At 35.5% G+C, this 24,723-nt stretch overlaps 2 protein-coding genes and 2 long non-coding RNA genes across 4 annotated transcripts; 2 read left to right on the forward strand and 2 right to left on the reverse strand.

Annotated features, from left to right (window-relative positions):
- Positions 1–2,777: 2,777 nt before the first annotated feature.
- Positions 2,778–4,963, reverse strand: LOC103429294 (uncharacterized). Its single transcript, XR_011579864.1, has 2 exons — positions 4,669–4,963; positions 2,778–4,502 (listed from the first exon to the last, which is right to left on the reverse strand). It is a non-coding gene; the product is annotated as an uncharacterized lncRNA (long non-coding RNA).
- Positions 4,964–7,118: 2,155 nt separating this feature from the next.
- LOC103429295 (elongation factor 1-alpha) lies at positions 7,119–10,295 on the reverse strand. Its single transcript, XM_008367439.4, has 3 exons — positions 10,146–10,295; positions 9,021–9,502; positions 7,119–8,317 (listed from the first exon to the last, which is right to left on the reverse strand). The coding sequence occupies exons 2-3, from the start codon at positions 9,480–9,482 to the stop codon at positions 7,436–7,438; spliced, it is 1,344 nt and encodes a 447-aa protein (XP_008365661.3). The 5' UTR covers positions 9,483–9,502; positions 10,146–10,295; the 3' UTR covers positions 7,119–7,435.
- A 2,342-nt stretch (positions 10,296–12,637) lies between these two features.
- LOC103429296 (uncharacterized) lies at positions 12,638–20,622 on the forward strand. The gene is made up of 12 exons (XM_008367440.4): positions 12,638–12,967; positions 13,471–13,618; positions 14,321–14,416; positions 15,257–15,333; positions 15,900–15,979; positions 16,597–16,657; positions 17,172–17,239; positions 17,375–17,456; positions 18,551–18,634; positions 18,741–18,818; positions 19,725–19,844; positions 20,329–20,622. Exons 1-12 carry the CDS (start codon positions 12,800–12,802, stop codon positions 20,503–20,505), a joined length of 1,239 nt encoding a protein of 412 aa, XP_008365662.1. The 5' UTR covers positions 12,638–12,799; the 3' UTR covers positions 20,506–20,622.
- A 2,779-nt stretch (positions 20,623–23,401) lies between these two features.
- Positions 23,402–24,630, forward strand: LOC103418983 (uncharacterized). Its single transcript, XR_003772483.2, has 3 exons — positions 23,402–23,712; positions 23,848–24,041; positions 24,349–24,630. It is a non-coding gene; the product is annotated as an uncharacterized lncRNA (long non-coding RNA).
- Positions 24,631–24,723: the final 93 nt, after the last annotated feature.

Genomic DNA, 24,723 nt, shown 5'->3' on the forward strand with positions numbered 1-24,723 from the left:
AAAATTGACCATATAACTATAACACAAGGACCTTTTGACATTTAAGCTAACATTTTAATGACTAAATAATCTTCTAATTATTAAATGAAGTGAGATACTTGAGTCAAGTCTCCTCTCAAAAGTAAAGCACATACAGTCAACAAAGATAAAAGTCATCCTGTAACCCTAGCAACACGGTATTAGAACGGTGGAAAAGCGGAAGCTGCTTTATGAAGAAAAAACAAGGTAGTTTCCAATGAAAAACCAAGAAGCCACTCGTGGCCACACGATCTGAATACTGGATGGCTAAGATTGAAGATTGGGCGAAAACTGCCTTTGGAGAAAAGAAGGCGTTCAACTGAAAAAGGACAAACAATACCCCAACTGACGGCACATGCTAGTAACATCATCGTTGATCAATGGGAAAACTGAGGTTCTACGAAGGGTAAGGGAAAGAGGCACGGAGGAGGAAAGAAACTAGCAGAAAATTAGAGAGAGTCTATTACATTATCTTCACGTACAAACTAAGACAACCAAGTTTGAATTCAGAGGTTTCACATGGGATTTTATTCTCTTCTTTTTCTGAATTGGTGTTTCATCTTCTACTTGTTTAGTATTAGGGTTAATTAGATATAAAATCATTATACTAATCGATTTAGGTCCGTTGACTTCTAATTCAACTAAGCATTTTGTTTTTATGGCCTATATTCAGGGATGTGTTTCTACAATTTGTTTCAGTACCATCTATACCCGTATGCAGGTTTTGGAAATTAAAATTTCAAAATCATGTAGTAAATGGTTGAATAATTCGCATCACCTAATTGCGATATAGAATGTATACTAAGATTGAATTTATGGTCCAATTCACTATTAGGTTTTAATAATTCACTGTTCTTTCAGTGTTATACTTGTATTTGTAGTTTGGTTTGTAGAAACTGGAGAAAAATCATTACGTTTTAATAAAAGTGGGGTTAAAAAGGTGGGGGTGTCTGGATAGATGTAATTCAATTGAGATTACAAAAGTGATATTTTATCACATTTTTTATATCATATTTGTATCACATTTCTAATAGAGATGAGATTCACATGTATTGGTAAGTGTAGGTTACTCTTAAGATTAATGGAAGGATAATACTTTGCATCCCCATGAAGGGATGTACATATTCTTACATTTGCAAATAACATATTTTGAGTATATAAACTTAATGATCTAAATCATTCAATTTCTTAATCGTCAATTGAAGATCACTCATACAAAAAATCATTTGAATCGAAAATCGTTTAATTATCCAAACATATCAAATAAATGAAGGGTTCATCATGAATATGTTACTTGGTATCTACACCGTTGATTTGTACGTTCCATACATTTTAATGACTAAATGATCTCCGATTCAAATAATTTTTTGTAGCTGTAATCTTTAAATGAAGAGTAAGAAATTGAACGATTTCGATTATAAAATATTTATGATAAATATATATTATTTGCATGATGAAGAATGAGCTCATCCTTCAAAGTATGAATGCAAGTATTATACTTAATGAAATTGTCCATGAGTTTATTGTTGGCTATCCCTCTCACCCAAAAATGAGAGAGAGATACGTTATGTTGCAAAGTTTGATATCATTGGATGAGATAACGGGGTGCAAAGAGTAAACCTAGGTCTAATTGGACTAATAAATGTTTAGATGTTCTGAAAATTTCATTGTCCTTATCTAAAATGCTATCATTTCGTTACTTTTCTATTTGTTTTTTGCTAGTCAGACATATTTTCACTAGAACGGAGCTTGGCTACTGAAAAATCAGTAGCAGCTCCTGCTGCTAGCGAATCACGGGTGAACACGTGTCCAATTAATTAATTTTTTAATCACAATTTAGACACGTGTCCACCCATAATTCGCTACCAGCTCAGCAGCCAAGCTTTCTCATTTTCACTATGCTAGCTACTTTGCCGGCCCTAGCTGCTGTCCAGTTAATATGCTTACCAGCTCTTACCTATAAAACTGAATCACGCTTAGAATTTGAACCTCCACATTGAGATTTGGAGACCTAACTAAGAGAGCTTTCTTATCTCAAAAAATACAAAGAGTGATGGTCCACACACAAATGAAAATTAAAAAAAAACAAAAGCGATTTGAATTTGATTGCACTTTTCGTTCTCTCTTTCGTTCCTTCTTCCCATGAACTTCGCATCATCCTTTTACATTGCTCACTTCTCCGTATACTTTTCCTCCATCTCTAAATTAAAACCAAATTAAATCTAAAAATCAAAAATAAAATGGTTATTGAATTGACCGATATTTTGATTTAATTACAACAACAAAAATCTGAACTGTGCTCTTAATTATCTGGTTCCACAAGAGAATACAAAATTTTGTATCTTCTTAATTATAGTAATTTATACTAATATTCCATTTGAAGACTTGTACCACCTGAGGCTGCACACTAATACCATATGAAGGCAAGATTATTCAATGCTAATCCTTGAAAATGAAATTCAAGAAATTTAATCATTTGGCCTGTTGTCATTCCTTTTACAAAACCAGTTTTAGAGTTTATAAGTTAATAGAATTGATAGACTCATCATTTATCAACCGAATTTACCTTCAAATTTCAACAGACGATTCATAAATATCATTAGAAATAAATAAAGTTATTAGGTTTTTCCTTTTTCTGGCTGCGTACATAGTACGTATTTTGCAAGACCACCCTAACATACACACATTAGGTCACTCGTCGCAGGACGAACATGTAAATGAAGATAACATCAGAAGGAAAAGAGCCTTGTAAATACAAATGATTTATAATTAGGTTTACTATATTGTTATATATGTGACCACTGAACATAGAATATAATAGTCTTCATTACAAAACTTGAGCTAACTCTAGCTATGCTAATTAAGTTAATAACAAGTAGTACTAGTCTCTCTATACTTATGCAGCCGGAGCAAAATCATAGTCGCCATCATCGTCATCACCATCGTCCCCATCCCCTTCCGAGCATGTTACCTGTGAAAGATCCTCGAATTTGGCAGTGACTCTACCATCTCCATCTTCATGCTTCCTGCACCACGCAACAATGTTAATATTTGAAACGGGACACATTTTTGTTTATTTTTTTATCAAGAAAGTGAAAAAAGAAAGAGTTAGACTGAGTCCAAATGATGATAACTTAGATTGTGAAGGTAAGTTCATATATATATATATATATATATATATATATATATATATCGAGGGACGAGAATAAGGTGCATGTTAAACTCGTTTATGCACAAGGCATTCACGTGGGGAGTGTGACTGCTGCATGAAGGTTGTGCAAGAACCATTGTCCAAGACAGGTGGTGCTTTGCCATCCAGCCACGAAGGGATCGCAAATGACAATTCAGCAAACCACGTTGGTGCAAATTGTGTTTGCTTCGTGACAACATGCAGAGTTCATTCATGTGTTAGGATGGAGATAATTGGCAATGTGTTGGGTGGGTATGTATTGGAAACTCTGAAAGTGATAGATGCTTTATTCACAAGGCTAATCTTTGCTTTTCAATATTAGGGTAGAAACAATTAATAGCTAGATTTCAGTAACCTTCTCATTTAAACTTTTTGGTTTTATGTTTTTAGTTCGTTTGTCATCCTGTAATGTTATATGCATGATCTAAATTCTATATTTTCAAGATCATCTTTTAAATATTATATTATTCAGCTAAACAATAAGATTTCAACAACGCTAATCAATGATTAAATTATCACTCATTTAATTGATTTTTTGTAAAATTAATCTTAAAGGATGAAGAGTAGTACTATATCATCGTAACCATTTAATTTCGCCTGCCCCATTAAGATTAATTTTGTAAGATGATTTTAGCTCAAGATCGTACATGTTAAATATTTGATAGTTTTATTCTTATTAGTTTCTTTAGGAGGGAATATTTTATTCTTCGGAGCACTCACATCATGTCATCATCAGATCAGCATCATTTCATTTTTCATACACACTAGCTACTCGCCTACGTATGTATAATATAAGAAACATATAGACTTTTCTTCCTAAAAAATAATTCCAAAGAGAAAAGAAGAGACTCATGTTTTGACTGCCCCAACCAGCGCCATAAATGCGCGTGGTCTTTGTCAATTTCTCAGCGTCTAAAGACTTAATATATAGTTAATACTTATGAGAAATTATTAGTACTTTTAGGTATATTTGAAAGTACTTTTAAAATATTTAAAATGATTTATAAATTGTTAAAGACATTTCTGATCATATTTGACAGTAAAATTAAAATTTAAAGGTTAAATTACACAAGACTACCTTAATTATTGGGCAAATCACAGTTTTATACCCCATCTTTAAAACATTTCAACGTCATACTTTATCATCGAATTTGTTTCAATGTCATACTTTCCGTCAGTTTGTCTGTCAATTCCTTTGTTAAATGCATCATCGCGATCTCATCCACTTGATCTGCAGATGCTCCATATGCAAGCATTCGTAAGGCAGCCGTAATTTTTTGCTCAGGAAGAAGACCTAGAACATGAAAAGCATCATCTTTTTGCACAAAGTATGGATCATGTTTGCAAATAGCACTCATGATTTTGTCGAACAAGCTTCGTTGCATTCTAAAATGACATTTAAAAACATGATCACGGAATACGCTATTGGGAATAAAATAATATTTCCAAGAGATCTTTACCTCGTATTTCCCTTTTTCTCTCGAAGTTTGCAGCATGTCTGGGTTTGGCTTTTGACCCACAGCTTCCATGACACGGCGGGAATGCGAGGCCATCAGCCTTCTATGGTCATCATCTTCATCCTCCTCCATTGCAACAGCCTTATCTCCACCTCCACATTCCTCGAGATTGACCAATTCTTCCTGTTGTGCCAACAATCTTTTCTGTTGCTCCTCAAACTGTTTATACACTCTCCTTGAATAAGACATTATAAGAACTCAAGATTTGAAACTGATGAAGAAGGATTGAGTTTGGTGTGAGGATGGATGTAGGGATGTAGGGTTTATATGGACAAAAAAAGAAAGGATGAGATTCTGGACTATGTAACGTGGCACTACGTGATTGGTTGAAAATCTTATCGAAATCTTGGCTAAATTATTGTAAACAGATAATGACATGTGGCGCGTCGGGATTGGTTGAAAATCTAATTGGAAATTTATCCACAAAATAGTACGTTCGGATAATGACACGTAGCGTGACAAGATTGGTTGAAAATATTATTGAAATATTAACTAAATTATTGTAAACAGATAGTGACACGTGGCGCGTAGGGATTGGTTGAAAATCTTAGCGAAAATCTATTCACAAAATAGTACGTTCGGATAATGACACGTGGTGTGACGAGATTGGTTAAAAATCTTATTTGAAATTAAAACTATTTTTTTATTTATTATTTTATAAAAATTTAACAATATTTTAAATGGGTTGGGTGCCATCACATTTTGTAGGGATAGAGATCATTTGTGCCAGCGTATTTTTTAGGGATGAAGATGCATTTGGTCTATTACTGTTCATTGAAATCTATTATTGTTCATTGAATAGATTAAATGGCCTGGGTGCCGGCACATTTTTTTAAGGGTGAACTTGCTCTTATTAGGCACAACCTAAACAACACTACAACGGGAAACACAACGCAAACGAGCGTGAGCTGCTATACCGAATTCTTCGTTGACTATCGAGGACGGAGTTGTAAAGCTATGATTTCTAAGGGATTGGATCACTCAATATTTATTTTTCGCAGTTTATTTGAAATGGTAAACAATGTTAGGTGATGTTATTATGCTCAACTTCTAAGTAGTATTAAGAAAAGACAAATATACGTGTTGAGTGAAATAATAATACAATAAGATCATAATCCGTATAAAATAATATTAACAAACAATATATACATCTTATATTTTGAGTGAAACAAACAATAAATACAAGTCTTATAATTTGAGCGAAACGGAGAATAATAATATGAATGTGATGTTACCATGACCCAAGTGGACCTAAAAGTACTCTATCATGTGGGTCCACTTAAGAGAATGACATATGTGTGCACCCTATAACATTCTAAAATAATAACGTATTGTAATGTGTTTTAACTTCTCACAATTGTAATAAGTACATAGGACGTGTTTTGTGAGCTCACATGAACTGACTTGATTTGGGCTTTTGAGAATTGGAGTGGGCTAAACAAAAGGCTGGGCTGGGAGAAGATTAAGCTTTGGGTCTTTTGTTGGTGACAGCTTGAGCTTTTGGGTCGAGCAGCCCCCTTGACTTGAGTTTGGTATTCATGACTTCGGGCTGGTTTGATATTACTATGCTTTGAAGAAAGAAAACTGATTCTACTATGTTGTGAGAATAAGCTTATTTTTGCTGCTTTACGTTTTTAGCTTATTTTCACCTAAAACTGTGAAAATAAGCTGTTTTTAAGTGTACCAAATACCTTTTTGAGCTCAACTTTTTTTATACCCACTTTTTATAAAAGGTACCAAACCAGTACTGATGTTTAGAAAAATGACTTTGAAGCTTACAATGGGGATGATGAGTTAGGCTATATTAATTTCGATGAAGCTGCTTACGACGCATGGGACGAGTCTGATTGGGAAATGGTTGGTTCTTTCGTAAACGTCCGGTGGACTGGCTGGGATTCCTACTTCCCTACTTAGTTACTCACTAGTGAGTACACTCTACTCAATCTCCCATGGGAGAATTTTGAATGCGGGTCTTATTTACCCATTTGGATGTGATAAGTTGTAAATTGCACGACTTTTATGCCCGAATGGATGATGTTTGGCTTCTCAAACAGGAGGAACGCCTCTTGAAATAAGGATGTGGCTCTATCCAGAACGCACCCATGTTCGAACATTGAAAAAAATTAGAAGTCAAGAGTAAAAACACGACCAAGTTTAGAGTTTAGGGTATCAACCTCCCTCAGTTGCTTTCTGAAAAAGTACTTTTTTTAAAAAGCTATATAAAATCCCAACTCAGATCGCTTTCTGAAAAGCACTTTGTAAAAAGCTCTACAAGAACAATACAAGGCCTCCACACCAAGCCACTTAAGGATGCTAAGCATGCATTATCTCAGTGAGTAAACAAACTAAAAGTGAATCAGCAAATCCAAATATACGAAAAGAAGATAATGAGATACTGGAACACCAAAATATATAAGCTCAAAAATTATCCATTCAACAGACGCAACAAAACTTGATAAGTAAATAGTCTCAACTCAAAAACATCCTCCTTCAGAAGGCGGAATCGACACAACATAAACTTGATGGGTCACCACCGCCTGTCCAGAACCCAATTCTGGGCGCCGACACTCGAGAATGAAGACATCAGACCGGAATTAAAACAACTACAAACTAAACCGACTAAACCACTTAAAACCAAACAACTAAGATAAGAGTTTGTATCATAAAAGCATAAGTTTGCGTCAGTGAAAATTTGAGTACTGGCCATTGTTCACTTCTTCTTGGCAGCAGACTTGGTGACCTTGGCACCGCTGGGATCCTTCTTCTCAACGCTCTTGATAACACCAACAGCAACAGTCTGGCGCATGTCACGAACAGCAAAGCGACCCAATGGTGGGTACTCAGAGAAGGTCTCCACAACCATGGGCTTGGTGGGAAGCATCTTCACCATACCTGCATCTCCGTTCTTCAAGAACTTTGGCTCCTTCTCAATCTCCTTTCCAGACCTCCTGTCAATCTTGGTAAGGATCTCACCGAACTTCACAGCAATGTGTGAAGTGTGGCAATCCAGAACTGGGGCATATCCGTTACCGATCTGACCAGGGTGGTTCATGATGATAACCTGGGATGTGAAGTTGGCAGCCTCCTTGGCAGGGTCATCCTTGGAGTTGGATGCAACGAAACCACGCTTGAGATCCTTCACGGCTACATTCTTAACATTGAACCCGACATTGTCACCGGGGAGTGCCTCCTGAAGAGCCTCATGGTGCATCTCAACAGACTTAACTTCAGTGGTCAGACCAGTTGGCCCAAAAGTCACAACCATACCAGGCTTGACGATACCAGTCTCAACACGTCCCACTGGCACAGTTCCAATACCACCGATCTTGTACACATCCTGAAGTGGAAGACGGAGGGGCTTGTCTGAGGGCCTCTTGGGCTCGTTGATCAGGTCAAGAGCCTCAAGAAGGGTTGGTCCCTTGTACCAGTCAAGGTTGGTGGACCTCTCAATCATGTTGTCACCCTCAAACCCAGAGATGGGAACAAAGGCGATTTTGTCGGGGTTGTACCCAACCTTCTTCAGGTAGGATGAAACTTCCTTCACGATTTCCTCGTACCTTGCCTTGGAGTACTTAGGAGTGGTGGCATCCATCTACAAGAAGCAATGCAAACACGGGAATAAGTACACAATCAAAGTCAGCAAACCAGTACAACAAAAGCAGTCTTACAAGTGAATAACAACCAGTCAGGAGGCGCAAACAAATAACATAAAACAGTTATTTGGCATCATCTAGAGTATAAACACTACAAATTTATAGATCATTATATGTTCTTTTAAGTTAATGACAGAGATGAATTAAGTTAGGCAAGAAATGACACATGACTTGCCTACACCTGTACATTGTTACAATGAAAAAAACAAGCCCAGACTCAATTTAAAATGGAACCAATACGCAATAAAAAAAATCAACTAAGCAGAGACTAAAAACAGTAGCAATATTCAATAGAAATAATTGTAAGACACATCAATACAACGCACTGAAGGTTGAGATAAACCACTGATAAAGCATGTAGGAGAGAGAGGGAATCGAACCCTCAATAGTTAACTAAGAACTACGCCACCAGGCAGTCCCTCCAATTCATAACTCCAAACATCTCCTCATAAAGTGGACACTACCCATAGTTTGGGGCATCATTGATGCCCACAAATGCCAATCAATAGAACCACAAGGGGTATTTGAACTATGGGAGGATCCCTTTATCAGACAGAACCAACTGCACACAGAAGTTAGAAATAACACACAATAACATAATCATAATATTCAAAGACCAGGAAATTAGAATGGAATTTATACCTTGTTACAGCAGCAAATCATCTGCTTCACACCGAGGGTGAAAGCAAGAAGAGCGTGCTCACGGGTCTGTCCGTCCTTGGAAATACCAGCTTCGAAACCACCAGTGGTGGAGTCAATGATGAGGACAGCACAGTCAGCCTGTGAAGTTCCAGTAATCATGTTCTTAATGAAATCACGATGCCCTGGAGCATCAATGACCGTGCAGTAGTACTTTGTGGTCTCAAACTTCCACAAGGCGATATCAATGGTGATACCACGCTCACGCTCAGCCTTAAGCTTGTCAAGCACCCAGGCATACTTGAACGACCTTTTGTTCATCTCAGCAGCTTCCTTCTCGAACCTCTCAATCACACGCTTGTCAATACCGCCAAGCTTGTAGATAAGATGACCAGTGGTGGTCGACTTGCCGGAGTCGACATGGCCAATGACCACGATGTTGATGTGAAACTTCTCTTTACCCATGCTAAGTAACTAGAATTTACCTGCACCCAGAACATGCAACACGAATTAAATCAACAGTTCGATATCAGTATATGAAAACAAGAATTAATCAAATTTATTCAAATAAAGTAAGTTTGTTCTTTAAAAAAACAAACATTAAATTTTAATTAGTAATAAATAATTCTCATAGTTTAATTAATAAAAAATTTAAACTAGAATAAATTCTCACAGTTTAATTAACAACAAATTAAACCATATGGTAAAGTAGTTTATTCATATAACATCTATGATTTATTGTAAAGGTAAATCTTTAACATAAGCATCAACTAAATCAATAAAATAAAAAATCAATCGGATGTATATCAAATAAAAACAGCCATCTGGGTTAAGAAAACATATTATCGCCTACTAATCCAGAAAAAAAATTTAAAAAAAAAAACCCAATAAACGCTTTAAATTTGGTTTTAAAATCTAATCAATCGATCTACAACATAATAAAGTAAAGAAACACCATCATCGAGTTCTTGAATTATAATCAAGTGCAAACGAAAGAAACAGGCATCGACAGAGCCATAAACAAATCCAGATTAACGAGAACAACATGAAGAGGCAGCGATGAACAACGTTTGCAGTCCCAAATCTACAGAAAACGGAGAGCGAATAGACAATGAGGAGAGAAAATACCTCTCAGATCTGGAAGCTCGAACTCTTTGTTCAAGCGAGAGCGGCAGAGGCAGTGAGAAATGAAAGCGTAGGGTTGTGAGGCGCAACGTGACTTATTTATAGGCTGAGGGGGGGTTTGGGAAAATATTTAGGGTTTGCGTTGGAGGCCGCTTTGTCGGTTTACTTGTTTGCCCCTGGGTGGTGTCCGAAATGACGAGTTTGACCTCCTGGTTTGCTCTTCAAGTAAGATGTCACGTAAATATACGGCTTTTCATTCTTTTATCGCACAATGTTTGGCCGGTTTTATTTACCGTTATAAATTGTACTATTATAGTACAATGCCCATAAATTTCGGGAAATGAATCATTTCTGGATCCCTTCCATCAAGTCTACTAATTCTACTCATTCGAGTTATTAAACTTTAATCCAACGGTTAAAGTTATTATAAATTTTAAAGGACCCCTCATTTGTAGCATTTGGATCAAATTTTAATGGTCCGCATGAGTGGACTTAGTGGTCATAAATCATTTTAAATATTTCTATTTAAAATTAAACACAAACAGTATTTGACAAAAACTGACCGCACGATGCACAACGAACGGACATGATTCACGGATCTCCAAGATCCTTTCCAAAAGAATACTTATACAATTCAAATACTTGGAACAAAATTTTCTTTAGAATAAATTCATTTAGTTGAGAGTGTTGTTGGACAATTTGGGCAACAGAAAATACATTGGAATTGCAACGCAAACGAGTGCGAGCTGCTATATTGGATTCTTCATTGAGCATCGAGGGCTGAGTTGTAAAGTCATGATCTTCAAGGGATTGGATCACTTAAAACATTTATTTTATGCAGATTATTTGGAATCGTAAACAACTTGTTATGTCATGTTACCATGCTCAACTTCTAAGTAATATTAATAATTCTGACAATTCCTTTTTTTCTTTCTCAAAAGTAATATTATACAAAATAAATACGTAAAAGAGAAATATTACATTTGACCTCAAAAAAGAAAAAGAGAAATACTATACGATTATAATCCTTATAAATAATATAAAGAAATGATAAATATAAGTTTTATAATTTCAGTGAAATAAAGGGAAAATATGTGTCTTATAATTTGAGTGAAATAAACAATAGTGATACCATGTGATGTTACTATAACACAGGTGGACCTAAAATTACTCTATCATGCGGGTCCACCTAAGAGAATGACATATGTGTGCTCTATAGCATTCTAAAAAAATAACACAATGTAATGAGTTTTAACTTCACAAGTGTACGTACCTAAGACATGTTTTGTGAGCTCACATGAATTGACTTGATTTCGGGTTAGTTTGGTATTATTGTGCTTTGAAAAAAAACTGTTTCTACTGTGTTTGTAAGAATAAGCAACAGTGAAATAAAGCAGTAAAGTGTTTGGTAATGATAATTGTAAAAGTGTTTTTTAATAAAAGAAAAAAAGCAGTGTTATAGTGTTTGGTAAATATTTATGTAAAACAGCTGTGATTGCGTAAAATGACCAAAAAAATAAAAAAACTTATGGCCTTTTCTTCCTTTCTTTTTGCCAAACAGTTCATGATTGTTTCCTTTTTCCTTTCTTCTTTGTTTCCCTTTCTTTCTAGCTTTTTCATTCTTCTTTCTTTATATTTCGTTATGCCAAAATGTTTATGGCTTTTCTTCCATTTTTCATCAATGATCCCTCTTGAAATTTCAAAATCCTCACCCACCTTCGCCCCTTTGCATTTCTCTTTCAATTATGGCGATTTGGAACCTTCGTCCTCACTCCTATTTCTATTTCCTGCATTCTGATTTCCAGGGCATTACATGTTTTGGAAGGTGCGGTGGTGGATGAGTGGGTGGGATATGGGTTATCATCTAGCAGGGAGTGGGTTGGGATCATGGTTTGCAAGGTGGCGATGGGTGTATTTGGTGGGGATTGAGAGAGAGATAGGGTGGCGAATTTGGGGAGTAAGAAAAGATGGAGGGGATGGGTGGTGAATCTAGGTAGTACGGCGCTAGAGAGTGACTAGAGAAAGAGGGGGGGGTGGAGTCCAGAACTGGTATGAAGGAGAAAGATAGGGTAAGGTTGCCACTTTGAAAAATTCATTTAATGGCACTATTCAACCATGTATTGTGATAAAAAACAGGGTTTTGCTACTTTGCCTTTTTAGTTTTTTTTTTCATCCAAAACTACGAAAAAAACTGATTTTGAAAGTTTACCAAACACAAAAAAATTGGGTGTTTTTTTTCATACCTGCTTTTTTAAAGAGAGTTTTAACAAAACACTCATGGTACTGTTCACTTTTAACGAAAAACCACATTTATACAGTTCCCTGATACTATTCACTATACCTTTAAAAATGAATTTTCATTAAAAGGAAAGTTTTTTTGGACTTTTCGTTAGTTTTCATTTTTTTAAAAGGTAAGCAGTACCAAACTGGTACTTCGGCCTTTGAGAATTGGATTGGGCTAAATAAAGGCTGGGCTGAGATAAAAATTGGGCTTTGGGGCTTTGTTGGCGGCAGATTGAGCTTTTGGGTCGAGCAGCCCACTTCGCTTTTCCTAGTTTTAAAAGAAAAAAAAGAGAGAAAATGGAGGAGAAAACTTGAGGAGCCAGCCAACTGCACAAGAGACTCCTGATTTCCACTGACCACCGAGACAATCATCAATGGCGGGCGTATCGCTCAAGTGCGGCGATTGCGGGAGTCTGCTGAGGTCGGTGGAGGAAGCCCAAGAGCACGCCGAGCTCACCTCCCACTCCAACTTCTCTGAGTCAACCGAAGCTGTTCTCAACCTCGTCTGCTCCTCTTGCGGCAAACCATGCCGATCCAAAACCGTATATATACTTCCTAACTCTTTCTTTCTCAATCGAATTTTGAACTTTTTTTTCTTCCCTTGATTTCACATTTTTTCTGGATTTGCTTGTGAATTTTGGAAATTTTTATCGGATTTTATTCTCTATCTGAATTTCCTTTGTTTTTTCTTTCTAATTTCGCCTTGTTAGTGATTTGTTTATCTGGGTCAGTATAATTTTAGCTTAATTTTCACATGCATTAGTTGGATTTCAGTATCTTTATTGTTGGATTAAGATATTTAATGGATTTATCATTGAATTTTGAAACTGTTTATTTTATTGCTGGTGGAATAAAATTCAGTTTCATTTGGATTCGAGAGTTTTTTTAAAGATCTTTTGGTTATTTGGGGTTAGAGAATGAGCAATGTAGTAGGATACGGAGTTCAATGAATGATTATGGCATAGGTTTATGTTCGGATGATTGAAGATTAGACTAATGTTTTCTTGGCAATAAAGCAAATTGTTTTGGTGCTTTGATTGTGCAGGAAAGTGATTTGCACACCAAAAGAACTGGGCACACCGAGTTTGTTGATAAGACTGCGGATGCAGCTAAACCGATAAGTTTGGAGGTTCCAAAGGTGAGTCCTTCAGGGTCCGATGAGGCTGTTGGTGCAAGTAGCCATGCGGCAGAAGGTACTTCTTCCAGTTCAGTGTGAAGTCAAAGGATGGAATTTGTAGTTTTGTATTTTGAAAGGCATTTAATTTTTAGGAATAGGTTGTTATTTGTACAGTTTTGGGTAGATGCTACATTACTGTATGAGTTTGTTGAACTTGTGTAACGATAACTAGAGGTTTGTTGTTTGGATGCTGTGGGACTGTTAATTTCCTTGTGCCTTTTTGTGCATGGCTTCTTGCTGTTGGCAAACCGGTTATGTTTGAATGGCTTTGGTTCCTTTTGGATTGATTTTGTACCTTCAGTAGTAGATGGAGTTTTCTTACAATAGCATGCCTTTCACATTGGTTTTATATTTTCTTAAGATAGACTGTGTATCTAAGTTATAGTCAAATTAAGAGTCTAAATATACGACAACATGTAGTTCTAATTGTTGTTTTGTTGTTGGTCTTTCTTCCTATAGAAAATATTAGTGGTCTTTCTTCAAAATTATTCATCAGGAAGACTGTCAGCAGCCAGGGCTTAAAACTAATGGTTGTAGATCAACATGGAAAATGAATTTAGTTTGTCTACTCAATTCCTGAATCAGGCTTTATAACCTGTCTATATATGAATGGAAACATACTGCGATTGTTATTTTTTTTTCTTGATGGTTAGTTATTTTTGCTAGTCTGGTTTATTAATTCGATTAATACCTGATTTATTCAATATTTTTCATCTAGAAATGGTCGTTCCAGAGGTTGACAAAAAGCTGCTTGAGGAACTTGAAGGAATGGGCTTTTCAACAGCGCGGGCAACCCGTGCACTTCACTATTCTGGTGAGCGGATGAAAAAAATTAAAATCTCTTTGAAACTGAAATTGAAGCTTCTGTCTCTGGGCTTGCTATTAGTGGCTTTATTTTTCTTTTCCCACTCTTTTGTTCCTCTGACAAGATGACAGGTTCTTATAATAATTTGGAGGCTTGTCATATCTATTATTTGGAATATTGCCACTTATAGGGGTTAAGTGTTAAAAAATTTGATGTTAACTTCTTTTGTTGCTAGATCTGAGGAGATGTCTTCATGAGTAGTAAAGTTTATTTTTTTTTAATTCAAATATTAGAGTTTGATAGTGTCACAAGTTAGCTGGAGACTCCTTTTGATGTTCCTCTGATGTTTAGGATCCAGCTTCATTTGTTTATAATTTCTGGGCTGTTCTCTCTCCAGCTGCCATTACACAACTGACGGTGGATTATATGAAATAAAACATATTCTATTTACATAGAGTAAATGGAATGAAGACGCCTATATGAACCCATAAACATAGGCTGCAAAGAGGAAAGCACCAGAATTATAATTTATGAAAGTTGCTCCTGTGCATCGTTTTAGTTTTCTTCTCTTATTCTTTTCTTTCTCTTTCTTGATTTTAAATGATTGGGTGGAAAACCCTATTGTGAATGTTTAGTTGATTGGATTTGGATCCCTTAGTTTATGCAATTCTTTGCATTCTGCTGTCTCTGGTTAGTTTGGTTACTTTGGTAAAACTGCCTAGCAATAGTTGTTTGATCGTCTATAGGGTTGTGGGCTTGTGAATTTTCCTTTGGAAACAGTTACACATGATATAAGTTTGTGATCTTACAATTTCAATTCTCTCAACCTATAATTTTGGGGTTTTTTAGGTAACGCGAGCTTGGAGGCTGCTGTCAATTGGGTAGTTGAACATGAGACTGATCCGAACATAGATGAAATGCCTTTGGTATGATCATTTATTTTGCTTGATAAGATATGAACTATTTGCATCTCTCTCTCTCTCTCTCTCTCTCTCTCTCTCTCTCTCTCTCTCTCTTACTCTCTCTCTCTCTCTCACCCTCTCTCTCTCCATACAAAAGATTGGATAGAGTAGTTAGGTACTTGATGACATTAGTCATGTTTGACATTATATCATAGTGGTAGCATTTATACATATAAACTTCTATAAATATATTTTTTGGAAGCTCACAAATTTCGGGTTGAAATTTTCTCATACATTATTTTGCTTCAAGCAAAGTCCAGGAATTGTTTCTTTGGTTTGTTGTTGTGGTGCTCTTTGAACAACGTTAGAAGGCTATGAATATGAACTTCTTGAGTCTTTGAGGAGTCCTGTAATAAATGGTGTTGTAAATTCTATTACTAATGCAAATTTTAATTTAATTCTAAAACAAATATATTTTTTTTGAATTTTGAACGTCTCTCCTGCATCAGGAGGTGAAAGAAAGGTTATGAGGAGAGATTGGCAGTAGGGATAATTTATGTTCATTAAGACTTATGATTGTTTGGGCTCAGGTACCAATCAACAGCAAAGTTGAGGCTCCAAAACCTTCTCTCACGCCAGAACAATTGAAAGCCAAGCAACAAGAGCTTAGGTAGTGTTTCTTTATGCATGCATTGTTAGTGTCACTGATGGCTTCATTTTGATTAGATAAAAAAAGGAATAGATTAGATTAGATCATCTTGATACCAAAGTTTTTGCTCATTCTAGTTTGCTGTTTGTCAGAATATTTATCTCATTCTTTTTTTTGGATGCTGTAGTTCCAGTTTTGCATGTTGAAGCTGATAATTCTAGGATGTGCAAGGTTTTGTTTAGATTGAAGTTCCCATTTACTGCTTTCATCTTATAACTGAGAGCTAACTAATCGCTTGAAAATTCAGTCCCCCTAGTTGGAAATTGTACTCTGCTATTTGAACCCTTTACATTAACAACTGGTTGTTCACCATTCCATTGATTTGGGGGTAATGCTCGTGCTAGGGATTTTGATCTCAAATTTCCTTGTACTTGAACTTATCTTGTTGGTATATTTCCAAAATCTGTAATGCTATGTTTGCAACATTTGAAATATAAATCCTATAGTTTTGCTTAATTTTTTTTTTCTTTGACAATGCTGTTTTGGGAAAATACTCATGTTTGAAAATTGCTTTAGACTTGCTCAGTGCTTCTCACTACTTAACTTTTGTCTTATAATTCTTTCCAACCAACCTCAAGGGAGAAAGCTCGCAAGAAGAAAGAAGAAGAAGAGAAGAGAATGGAAAGAGAGAAAGAAAAGGTACTTTTAATGTCTGCCCTCTTGTCCATAATTGCATTGCAGGAGTAACCTTTTCCATCTGTATGTATGTGTGTGTGTCACCATTAAGTATTGTTCCTTTTTTACCACAAAAGACAAATTTGTTGGACATGCTTTTCCTTCTTCACCATTAAGTATTGTTTCTTCATGTTCCCCTATGAAGAATTTTAATTTTAATTTTGACAATTTATAATATTAATATTCCCCCTTATTTTGTTAATATGATGTCAATAAAAGAATTGGCTTTTTCGATGAGGTCCTTTTTTTGCTTGTGCAATTCAAGGAGAACATATGTTTAAATTTTAGTTTTCTAGATATTTATGCTCATTGCTTAAGTATTTCTGGTGGATTCATTTACTTTAAAAATTTATGAGGAACCTTCAGAAGCTAGGACTATGTGTACAATATATAATACAGCCTCTCAATTTTCAATTCTACTAGTGTTTTGATCCAATGTAAATGATAGATTCCTTTTTCTCTGTATGTGGTTCTTCAGGAGAGGATTCGAGTGGGCAAGGAACTCCTAGAAGCGAAGAGAACAGAAGAAGACAATGAAAGAAAAAGGTTTATCTTCATTTACTGAATCTTTTGTGTTACATCTTGTGCTTGTTTTCCAATCTACCATTTAATGACATCAAATGCTCCCTTTCATTACCTGAATTCGTCTTCCATTGGCATGGAAATGTTTCTTTGTGATAGGATTATTGCTTTGCGAAAAGCAGAGAAAGACGAAGAGAAAAGAGCTAGGGAAAAGATTCGTCAAAAGTTGGAGGAAGATAAGGTAAAGATATGTTTAACCACTGTTTAATATTGTACAAAAGTTTTCAGTACTAGGTTTTTGGGTGAGTATTGTATTGTCCGACGTGTCCTTGTGCAGTGTTGTTTTTAACAGGCTTTAAGTGCAATTTGGTAAATTTGCATTCTTTAATCATGTGTCTAAAATATTCCTCTAGGAGACCCGTGAGCCATACCAGAAGTATGTCTTTTGTTTTGTTTTCCCAAGTCAAGTCTGAATTATATTTGCAGAAGAAACCTTAAATTAAGCTAAACAGACGAAGAAATAATAGGTAGAGAAAAGCATTGTTTGAACACTTAATCCAAGGAACAGACTGAGATTCCGAGAATAGTAGGAGTTAGTCTGAAGGCATATATAAGTAGATCCGTACCAGGCATGTTTGACATTGAAATCCTAACCTATCTTGTAGGGCTTACGGAGTCTGGCTTACAGTGGAGACTCTGAATATCTTCATTCAGATTTTAGAAACTTTTGCAAGACTTTTCGTCTTTGGTCTCATTTTATTGGTTTATTTGTCTCTTGCAGAGGCACAAAGACCTCTTCTGATAAAAAGGAGAGAGAACTAGTGAAAGGATTGTATTTAATGGTGCACATGCGATTGAATTAGACATTTTTAGTTAGCATACAAGTTACCCTACTTTTGTGCACTGGAAAGTATGTGAAAGTGGGGCCGATTGCATATAAGTCGAGTTATAACGTGCACCCAACGAATTCCCATAGTTGTTCATATAAACAGCTAATCTGAATATTGTGTTTCCTTTCATATTTTGAACTTAATATATAGCAGGAGGGTTAACTAACATGCATCATGAATGCGTTCGGATTCGTATAAAGAAGATACCCACCTCTAGCCCACCCCTCCTTTTAAAGTTTATTGAAAACACTCACAAACTATGATGGGTTTACAATTAAGCCTTGTGATCATGGCTTTACAACAAAGCCTTGCTATATCTCATGTGACAAGTAATGAAAGAATCAAGTTAGGAATTGCTTCCCCTTGTCAATCTATCTTGGTTTTTCTTTTCTTTTTTTTATAAAATAAGAAATCAGTTTTCGTCTTTCTTCATCACTCTTCACAGGCAGAGAGGAGGAGGAAACTTGGGTTGCCAGTAGAGGATCCTTCAACTGCAAAACCTGCTGCACCTGTTGTGGAAGAGAAAAAGGCATGAGCTTGTTTGTATATACTATTTGCCTAGTGAATGCCATTCAGAAATTGTTTGAAATCTGTAGTAATGTGATTTCTGCTGTATTTTTGTATCTAACGTGCAGAGCTCATTGCCTATAAGGCCTGCCACAAAAACAGAGCAAATGAGAGAATGTTTGCGATCTCTCAAGCAGAATCACAAGGTAAAAACAGTTGCCTGTAAGGTCAAATAATTCATTAGGAAAGAAACAATATTATAATTTCTTCATATTGAGCAACTTTCTAGAGAACCACATACAGTTCTGGAACAAGACAAGGTTTGATAGAGGACCAACTTGGATAGGACTATTCACTATATTGAAGGCATTTTGAAGGAAGAAAAGGATGAAAACTTCCATATTTTGTTCAAGTTGAAGGTTATTCATGAAGAAACGATATCTCTAATAATCCCCACAAAAATGGTAGGATTAAAAGGGACAACTTTTCTTAATAAGTGACCTTCAACTTGGACAAAAATAGGGAAATTGTCATCTATTTCTCCCTTCAAAATGCCTCCAATATAGTGAATAGTCCTATCCAAGCTAATCCTCTCTAACAAACAAGGCCCAAAAGTTAAGTGTCAATTGCTCATTTAGGACTCGTTTGGTGTCTAGGATTGAATTGGAATGGATAACTTCAAAATATATTGAAGGTAGAGGAGAATGATTTTTTATTTTTATGGATTAGACATGAAAAAAAACATCTCCGTTCTAATCTGACCATTTTGGGGAGGATTGGAATGGATAAGTTTTCTTTTTAAGTAATCCATCTCCTACCTCCAATTGGTCACAATTTTTTTAATATCCTCCATCAACATACCTAAATAGTGGCTTATTCTTTCATTTCCAATCCTCCATATACGAAATGAGGCCTTGGGGTATTTTTTAATGTCACTCACACATTGACCCTTGAGTTTAACCGAAGTTGCTTTTTGAAATGATAAAAAAGAAGCAAACAAAAATGCAGAATAATATTGCTTGAAAAGAACTGCTCTCATTATTTATCTTTTCAAAGTTATGTTGTATGGATTGTGGACAATGGCCTTACCTATTTCTGCTTTCTGTGTGTAGGAGGACGATGCAAAAGTGAAGAGAGCATTCCAGACTCTTTTAACTTTTGTAGGGAATGTTGCCAAAAATCCTAATGAGGAGAAATTTAGAAAGATTCGACTCACTAACCCATCTTTCCAGGTAGAACAACTTATCTTGCACAGAAACAGCTCGCTTTTGAGTCCAATCTTTCCTTATAGATTTTTGTTCTCTTTCACCTTCCCTGTTAAAGTTTGCGTATACCGTGGTCACCACACTATTAACTATTAACTTATATTTAGACCTGTCAATGGATCAGGTTTTGATCCGGATCTAATCGATTGGAATCCGATGGAATTCATAGGATATGGATTGACATTCTCAATATGATACTCTGATTATGATCCGAATCCGGTATCCAGTTAGCTTAACAAATCAGATGTGGAGTTGAGTTGATCTGATGCGATAATAATATGAACTAAATTCAATAATCTGATTATGATCTGAATCCGGTATCCCGTTAGGCTGATCCGATCAAAATCAGATCCGTTTACTGGTCTAGTTTACTCTTTCAATGTCCATATTTCTTGTTTTGGTCAATAACTCATGTCTTCTTTTGTTGTCAATTCACTCATTGCCTACACAGGAAAGGGTTGGCTCGCTAAAAGGCGGCGTCGAGTTTCTTGAGTTGTGCGAGTTTGAGAGGATGGAAGGGGGCGAGTTCTTGTTTCTTCCCAGGGACAAGGTTGACATGGCAGTGCTGAACTCAGCTGGGTCTGAGCTCGACTCTGCAATCAAGAATCCATTTTTCGGTGTTCTTTAAGTTAAAAAGATTGATGTTTGGATTTGTTTATTACAGTACCAATTTGTCCATGATTAAAATATGGTTTACTGCTAAAAATTTGCTTATCATAATAAACCTAAGACGGTTACCAACTAACTTTTGGTCCAGCGTATATTTCTCTTCTTGAAATTGGAAGGTGTCCCAAACTCGAATTCCAAGCTTCCATTGATTAAAGTTTACCTCACCGGTTTTTATTATTATTTTATTTTGGATTAAATGAAAACTATTCAATCTGTAGGAGTGATTTTAAATCAGTTCTAGTTGGTTAAAACCTTTATATATAACTATCAAATGTTTTGAAAATTAGACATCTGGAGTCCGGGTTATAGTATTAAGTGATAAAGTGAATAAATTTTGAAGTGTGTTTTTGTCCCATGTGTATGGAGCCTTGAATATCTAAATTTGCCTTTTTTCGATAAACTATCGTTTTACCACTAGAACTATTGTCACAGTTGAAATTAATCCCATGAACTATTTTTAAGTAAGTTAACGGTCATAGTTTATAAAATATGATTTAAATAGAGATAGAAGTTGAAACACTCAGTAAATTAAATGGTTGTAGGCTTGAGAAACAAAACTCTACGTGTATGTTGTTGTACATGTTTTTTTACATAATTGACAGGGAATTAATTTTCACATTGTTCTAGTTAGATCGAGATTATGTCTTCTTTTTAAGTTTACTAAAGCTTAAGAGATAGACTAGTATCATAAACTTGCAGTATACTCGGATTAGTAGGATACACCCACCTTTGATAAGTGCATAAAAATCTACAATTGCTGCTCATATTAAAAAAAAAACAGAAGTTATTATCTCCTAAATTAACCTAGTCACAACTCATCTTCACACATTTGAGTAGTTAAACTTATACCTAATGACAATCTGAATTTTTTTTTAACTATTAATCTAGCCAACATTCACCTCTCACAGACCCTGCGTAAAGCGGGAATCTTGTGCACTGGGTACGACGACCATTAATATTCCTATGACAAATGAGAGGAGGGTATGATCTCTCTTTAAAAATGGTATTTTTTTCCCATTAAAACGGCTACAAAATTATATAAGTCAACAAAAGAAATTAAAATGGTATCGATACATTATTATTCAAAATTTAGAAACAACAATTACCTACTAAAATTAATATTTTCTCTTGGATTCTCATTCAGAATCGATTAAACAAAAGACAACGATTAACCCAATCCTTTTCTATTTCTAATGTTTGCCCTAATGTGTAATTTACATCCAAAACATACTTCTCACGTTTTTGTCCATTGTCAATATGCCAATAAACCAACTATGAAATGCTTTGAGCAAATTTAGAATTTCCAACCCTCAACTATGATAATAAATATATTAATTGGGCGATATTGTGGAGGGTTGTTCAAAGATAAGGGTTAGGGTTAGGATTAAGGTTAGGGTTAGGGGTTAGGTTTTAAAATTCTTATCTATACCACGCATGTCTCTCATTTTTCTCTATATGTTGATTCTGCAATCTTTCCTGTTCCTTTCCTTTTCTTCATGTTTTTCTTTTTTCGTTTGTTACTGTATGGCAAGTTAATTTTGGTAATCCTTCTGTTTGTTGTATGTATGGCAAGTTAATTTTAGTAATCTTTGTATATGTTGACCAGTACGATTTACTTGATGACGATATATATGATGTACAAAATGTAAAAAAAGCATAGAACATTTACATTTATTCTTGTCTCCAAACCTATAAACACTACAAGAAAAATGGGCTAAGAACACAATTGATATGTGCCCTTTGCATTTTCATTGAACACAAATATATATTGGTGCTCTTAGATGTCAATGAACACAAAACTATCACAAATGTGCTTTCTGAACAAAAAGGCACATTAGTTAGTGTCTAAACAAAAATGTATTTGTGCCTATTAAAATTTGAACACAAAAGTTTGTGTCACTATTTATGGATATCCGTAATACTAAATTTTTTTTATTAATTTACAAAAACACTAAAAACATTTTTGTGCCCTCTAATTTAATATATTTAAATCATTTGATTTTATAAGCACAATGTTCGTGTCTTCCTTCACCAGTCTAGACACCAATCATACTTTAGTTTTAGTTTTTATTGATCAAGGTGCCCCACACACACACGTTTCATCACCATCACCTGGCAGATCCACTACTTGGATCAAGTGGATGTTTTCTAAATTTATTTTCCTATTCGATACTTTATGATGTCAAATTACAGGGCTTTACCAATTGGATCAGTTCTTGAAAAAATTACGGAGTCGAAATTTATTCAAATAAAAGTCAACAAACCAATAAAAATTTGTTTGTTAGTTTTTTTTGTCTTTACATTTAGCACACACAAAAAGTTAGATTATAAAATTGTGGTAAATAATGGTATGGAGCTGTTTAATGCTGTGCAATGTTCTAGTCTCAAAATAGGCTAACAATAACGGAGTTATGACTGAAGAACTACATTGGTTTGCGACACCAAATTTCAGAGACTACATTAATGGATTTTCAATTTCAGGGACCATCTTGATTGGGTGGGTCAATTTTAGGGATTATTTGTGATAAAAACCCTTTTAATAATTATAAAATCCTTTGTATGACACCGATGTTAGACATTGTGTCCAGTAAATATTAATAAATAATAAATCACTCTATAGCAAAATAATATGTTGGCACAATTATGGATTTGTGCTTGTATTCTAGTATAATATGTTTTCACTCCTTTACTATTTGTAAAGGACACAATTATATATTTTTTTATTACTTTCTCATGAAACCAGCCCCACCCACACCCATAATTTTTTTTAAAACCGCCTATTTTTTACCAGCCAGTCCAGCCTCTCTCCCTTCTCATTTGTTTGAAATTATCTTCTTTATGTAGAATTGGAGTGTGTGCCACTGAGGCCCACACCTCTGTTCCCTTCCTCTGTTCCCTCTTCTATCGGTCTCATTATGCTCTCAGTCGAACTCCCTCACTTCTCTCTCATTTTTTCCCCTCATCCTTATCTCCCTCTAGTCTCTTTTCCCCGAGCCACACAACTATTAACCACCACCTTCTCCGACGACTTTAAACACCAAACCACCACCATCTCGTCTCCAAACACAAGACTAGTGCCCAAACCCTTGACTCGAACCTCAAATTGGAGAACCACACGTCTCGAACCCGAGAGAATTCCGGCGAGTTCATCGCCTTCCCGACCGAGGTAAGGTCTGTAACTACCTTTGGTTAATTCCTTCAATGTTCTAAGTCGATTTCTGGCTTTGCATGAGAAAATTTCCACCACATTTGCGAGATTGAACGAAGAACTAACGATCTCCACTATTTTGGTGAGTTGCAGCTTTTTCGAGCTTTTCCCGCCCAAATCTCGTTGAAGACGATGATATTGATACCATAAACGAACTCTTCACAGTCCTAGGGACCAGATTCGAGCTTTGTTGGTTGAATCTGTCATGGATTCGTAGAGACCCAAACTGGCCGTGACTTTCAAGCCATTTTCCAGCCACCTCCAGCCATCCTTTGGCCTCGATTTAGGTAAAATCGAACTCCTCTTAGTCCCAGCTTCATTTTGATATATTGTGTGTTACGAATGGTTGATATTTGACGTTGATCTGCTTCTGTTTCAAATCCGACTAATAGGTATTGATTCATAACCTTTGAATTTGGGTTTCATTTCGTAACCTTGGCAGAAAAAGGTCCAGATTCCATATAGACCGTTTGATTAATTTATTTGTGAAATAGCAAAGATGGGTTCTATTCTTATGTATTAAGATTATCTTGTTTTACATTACTATAATCATTGAATTATTGAGTTTACTAATGTTGTTGTGTACGAGGATAGGGAAAAACTATTTGAAGGAATACTTAAACAAAAATGGAAGATCTTCTCCTGATGATCATCTTCATTAATTCGTTTATGGAGCAGCAGAGATTCGATGAGGTGCAAGGCTTGCTGGGGAAGATGCATCTGTCCAAAAATGTCTGCTTTCAAGTTCTTTTTGCATAGAGATGAAATATGTAACATTACAATATATGTTTGTGAGATTGAGAATGAATTGTAGGCCTTCTACATTTTATGAAAATTAAGAAAAAAAAACCTCAATTTCAGTTTCAATTTTTCAAATTATGATTTTTTTTAATATTAGCGGGAGCCTTGTGCACTGGGTACGACCTTTATTTAATTCATGCAGGCACAATTACATTTTAAGTGCCAACA

Source organism: Malus domestica, chromosome 04, assembly GCF_042453785.1.
Source record: "Malus domestica chromosome 04, GDT2T_hap1".
NCBI lineage: Eukaryota > Viridiplantae > Streptophyta > Magnoliopsida > Rosales > Rosaceae > Malus > Malus domestica.

Bases quoted from the DNA above. Each gene is read 5' to 3' on its own strand.
- LOC103429296 (XM_008367440.4), top strand. From the start codon at position 12,800: ATGGCGGGCGTATCGCTCAAGTGCGGCGATTGCGGGAGTCTGCTGAGG. The intron at 13,619-14,320 runs GTACTTCTTCCA...TTTTTCATCTAG, and splicing joins AAGTAGCCATGCGGCAGAAG to AAATGGTCGTTCCAGAGGTT. The intron at 19,845-20,328 runs GTAGAACAACTT...TTGCCTACACAG, and splicing joins TCACTAACCCATCTTTCCAG to GAAAGGGTTGGCTCGCTAAA.
- LOC103429295 (XM_008367439.4), bottom strand. From the start codon at position 9,482: ATGGGTAAAGAGAAGTTTCACATCAACATCGTGGTCATTGGCCATGTC. The intron at 8,318-9,020 runs GTATAAATTCCA...TGCTTCTTGTAG, and splicing joins TGATTTGCTGCTGTAACAAG to ATGGATGCCACCACTCCTAA.